The 5,004-nt window shown below is 36.5% G+C and overlaps 1 protein-coding gene across 1 annotated transcript; it reads left to right on the forward strand.

The window, feature by feature from the left end:
- Positions 1–2,064: 2,064 nt before the first annotated feature.
- Positions 2,065–3,882, forward strand: LOC104166826 (lysophospholipase-like protein 1). The gene is made up of 3 exons (XM_009706906.1): positions 2,065–2,082; positions 2,765–3,025; positions 3,625–3,882. Exons 1-3 carry the CDS (start codon positions 2,065–2,067, stop codon positions 3,862–3,864), a joined length of 519 nt encoding a protein of 172 aa, XP_009705208.1. The 3' UTR covers positions 3,865–3,882.
- Positions 3,883–5,004: the final 1,122 nt, after the last annotated feature.

Here is a 5,004-nt window from a genome sequence, read left to right on the forward strand (position 1 = left end):
ATCTGCCGCTTATTTTTCCTTAATGCAAAATTTGAGTTCTTACAAAAGTTCTTGACTGAGCATGTCTTTTATGTGTTATGTCACATTTATGCTTATACTGAAAACTGCTTGTAATAAAAAAAAAAATCTGTCTCCAACTACAAATGATTATTCAAATTGCTGTTTCTGAGGCATTTACTATACCGCATTTACTCAAGAGATTGTTGTGGTAGCAAGTGATAAACTTTAGGTTTTCCTCTGGAAAACCAAATTCAAAGAACTAGTCCTTTGCATTACATTTTCTCATAGTAGTGTGAGCCACATAAAAGAAACATTACCTAATATTCTTCTAAACAGAAGGTGACTGCATTGTCAAAGACTGCTGGTGAGTAATTGCAGATAGCGTTGCCAGATTGTGACTAACTGGGTACAAAATTTTAGATTAAATCATTTACAAACTAGTAATGAGTTTTCAATGCAGCTTTTTTCCTGTATTCTAGAATACTTAAAATGGACTTCATTTTATATATGAACCAAGTATATTTGTATTTATTTGTAAGCAAATGCAAAATGGTCTCTTAGAGTAGAAGTGCTACTTTCTGGTTTTGAGGATGACAGCATCATTCAGAACTATCAAAAGGGAATGAAGTAAGTGATCAGATTCCACGGAAGAGAATAAAGGAAACTTCAGCACAAGATGTTGTTGTTTACATAGTCACTTTGCATAGTTGTTGTATTTTATATACTTTCTCAGAAGGCTGTATTTTTCTGTCTCTGAATGTGGGGTCAGTGGTGTTGAACTTTTGTGATTACTGTGACACATGCAATATATATGGTTTTTTATTGGAGAATTCTTTTACATGCGACGAGAACATGTCTGGAAGGAAATAGCAGTAGTAGTTTCAGTACTTTTATTTTTGTGAATGAACAAGTTTATTCAAAATTTCAGGTGATGTGGGCTGTGTAATTTTTTTAAGGTGTGCTCTGAACTTGTTTACCCACATTCATTCCTACTTTTCCTCAGCGACCTTTGTTCCTGAACTGCCACTGGGCACTTAGACATACTACATTTAACTCTGAACTGGTTAAACATTGATTCGTATGGTAAATAGCAGGTCCTGACTTTCTTTAGCAAAGAAAAATATCAGGGTATTATCAGCCCCCTGGGTGCATAGCTAAGAGATCTGAGGTGTATGTCCTAGTTTGAGGATACAGCTCTCCTAATTCAATTAAGGATTTTGAAAAAGGAAAGCAAGACTCCAGTGTTCCACATTGTATGGTCTTGCTCTTTCTCCCTAAGATCCAAGTTCTGTAAGTCAGGAACCCCCAGTTACCGCTTTTTGGCCATAATAGTCTTTTGAGACTACAAGGTGATGGTAAGTAGAAAGAAGAATTAGGAATTCAGTAGAAATTCTGATCAGAAATTAATCAGAAATCAAAAAATTATGTGTGGGAGAAAGAAAACACTTCATGTCTGGATTAGTCTCGTGTTTTCAGGAAAATTTCCTATACAAATCCAGCCAAATCTTCCAGTCATAACATGAGATGAAGTGTGAGCTAGAAGGGACTAGGGAGGTCCCTCAGACCTGAAGGAACTTGCAGATAAACATGCTGGAAGAGGATTCCCCATTAGGAACAGTCTCACCGTGGCCCAACTAGTATTTACGAAGTGCAGCGCTTTCTGCCTCTGAGCTTGTGTGTGCCAGAGATTTCCCATGTGGTTCCAGGATCCAGTGAGGTACCAAAGTTGCAGAGTGTCACTGGGCTCAGTTTCAGTGCTGTAGGGGCACTGTTTCCTGGCTGAGTTTAGCACCCATGTCAAACTTCTGCATAGCACAGAAGTCAACCCCAGAGGGCTTACATAGCCCTTGCAAAAGAGCCGTTCCCATTCTGGAGCCTAATTTTAATTGCTTCAAAAAAGATAACAAGCTGAAATGGTTTGGTATTTTGTCTAGTATTTTTGCATTTCTTCTTTGATCCCTAATTTCATGTCTCTTGTGTGAGAGACATGGTCTGGGCTCAGAATTTTGCAACTAATTTATGCTGGTTAACTACCTGGCACAAACCAATTGTATCACCCGTACCATGGATGCTAATGCCGCTGTAAGCAGAGCTCCAGTCATAACCCTTCCGCTGGTTGCTGTCTCTGCTAGAAGAGATTTCAGCAGCCAGTCATTCTTCACCCTAGTCGTTATTGGTATGCAGTCAGTATAATAGCCTATGTACTGTGTCCTTGTGAAGTAACATGGTAGTCTGGATTTCTTTCCTAATGAATAAGCATTTGTCATGTAAAAATCACACCTGAGGAATTATCTTGTGTAAGAGATTAATGCAGCTGAAGAGATGTATGGAACAGAGAATGGCATTACTTCAGAGATCTTGTTAGACCTCAGGTGGGGTACATTTCATTTTTCCCTATTTATGATGTATCCTAAGGTCTAACAACAAAAAAAACCCTCAACCTCTGTGTACTACTGTAACGTGGTTAACGTTCATTGATTACGTACAGTGGTGATACAGATCTTTCAAGTGTGAATGCTGTTAGCCTAGGGGAAAAGTAAGTTGAACAAAAAAGCAGTGAGAATTATCTGTTCGTTTTGCTTTGTTAACATCAGAGAATATATGGCTACAGTGTTCAACTGCCTGGTAGGGACCATACACAAATAGCTTCTGAAGTAATGGCTTTTTGGCTGATTTCTGTTATTATTTTTCTCTCTCTGAGTAATGAATCTTCAGCAGTACTTGAGCTGTCCAACTTCTTAATTGAATTATGCTTTGATTTAAGATCAGTGTAACCTTTACGTTACTGAAGATGTTTTTTGATTGCATTGCATATAAAAGAAACAAGTCTGAAGATAAAAATAAATTGGATAGTGGGTTACAAAGACATATAGCAAAATCCAATCTTTCTTTGTTCTTTTGTGTCCTAGGAGGTTTTTCGATGGGAGGTGGAATGGCAATGCATTTAGCATATAGATTTCATCAAGATCTGGCAGGAGTCTTTGCTTTGTCTAGTTTTCTCAATAAAGACTCTGCTGTTTACCAGGTGAGTGTGTGGTAGACTTTACAGAAAAACTGCTTAGCTAAAAGAAAAACATGATAATTAAAATTGAGTATAGCATGTTTATTCATCTGAGGATATTGATTAATATTCTAAATTTAGGACATTTCCTGGAAATAGATTAGGAGAATATTGGGGAAGTGAGGCTTTAAAGCAGTCATTACATGGTGTTTTGTTGCTTTTTTGCACAGACTGTACAGTTATTTTATTCAAAGTAAGTCAGTGTAGAAGGCAGATTAACAAATGAAATGCTTTGCAAGTTGTCTTTAGTTGTCAGAGGCCATGTGAGTGTAACTGTTCTTGGAATTATAATATTCATGGACTCCATCTGCTGTCATGAATTTTTTCTATTTCTCTTATTTTGAGAGGGATATAGACCTTAATGTAAACCCTGTAATTTTTCAAGAGTTAGCACATTGGAATTTGAAGTGCAGGTTTTTTTCCAATATTTCCATGTTTGCTTTTTCTAGACATAGTACAACAAACACAGATTAATAAATTAAATGCCATGTAAATGTTCACCATGTAATTGTAGCTATTTTAAAATTTAGTGATGTGTCTGACGGTGTTTCTTCTCCATCTAGGCTTTGAAAAGAAATGAAAGTGTTCTTCCAGAGTTATTTCAGTGTCATGGAACTGCTGATGAACTAGTTCTCTACTCATGGGGTGAAGAGACCAACCAGATGTTAAAGTCACTGGGAGTATCAACATCACTTCATACTTTTCCAAACCTTAATCATGAGTTAAGCAGAACTGAAATAGAAAAACTAAAAACCTGGATTGTGAAGAAATTACCTGTTGAAGCAGCAAAGACAAATGAATAAAAGAAGGTGCTGCTTTCATATGCTTTCTGAGTTTTGTGGTTTTAGGATCATGTGTGGCGTGTGTATGGGTGTCCCATATATGTTGTATAAGCACAGCTTCAGGTAGACACTTATATTCCATAAAATTCACTTAAGTGGTGAAATGATAGTGCTGACTATTAACACTCATTGTATCATACAGGTTTCTTTTTCTGTTTTCTTGTCTGGTTTATAAATACATAGCCACGTCAGTCTATGGAAAATAGTTACTGATAACATTAAAACCATTCCTAAATAATCAAAACGGTGTTCAGGAAGCATTTCTCTGAATTTCCCAGATACGTGGGGTTTTTTTTGGTGTGCGTTCCAAGATGGAGAAATATACAGTGGTATGGTTGTCTTTCTAATGGCATTGCAGCAGAAAAAGGCCAATTATTAAACTAATGGGCTTGTAGATATACATGCATATATTCAAGTTAGTTCACTGAGAGGAACTGTATTGGCTTCAGTTGGATTCTCAGCATGTGGGAATGAACTTGCATCAAAGCGGAGTTGTATGTCACCTCAAAAAAATAACTGAGGTTTGTGTAGTTTTTTCTAAAAGTCCTAAGTAGCTGTGTCTAGCTGTACCACAGGCCCTTGTTATTACCCATTCTCATTGTATTGTTACTCAGAGATCTAGCTTTGTGTGAGTTGCTTGGGCCCTGTGTGGTCTATAGTGTAGGTTTTTAAAAAAAAAAAAAAGTGCCATCATGATTGTTAAGATCTATCGTGTTTTTGAAGAAATCATTCTTTGGGCACTAGTCCTGTAGAAACTTATTTTGCCAATAGTTTTATTTTGGCCTGCAAGATCACTTTTTAAATGAAAATATAAGGATACTTGACTCCTCTGTGAATATTTAAGAGTTGTAAATAATGATTGTGATATAAGGAAAACTCTTATCCTGTTATTTTAATGGTGAATGATTCATCTCTATGTCAGTTTGATAAATTAACTCAGAGTATAAATATCTATTCTTAGGTAATTTTAATGCTTTTTTATTTCCCCCTCTCTGCCCTATTTTCTCCTCCCCAAATTCAGTAATTTTATTAGCATGACAAGGTATTCAGCCTTTTGCCAAAGCCAATAGATCCAAGTCTCTTGCTTAATCTTCTCTTTCG

The sequence above is a fragment of the Cariama cristata genome, unplaced genomic scaffold, assembly GCF_000690535.1.
Source record: "Cariama cristata isolate BGI_N322 unplaced genomic scaffold, ASM69053v1 scaffold4009, whole genome shotgun sequence".
NCBI lineage: Eukaryota > Metazoa > Chordata > Aves > Cariamiformes > Cariamidae > Cariama > Cariama cristata.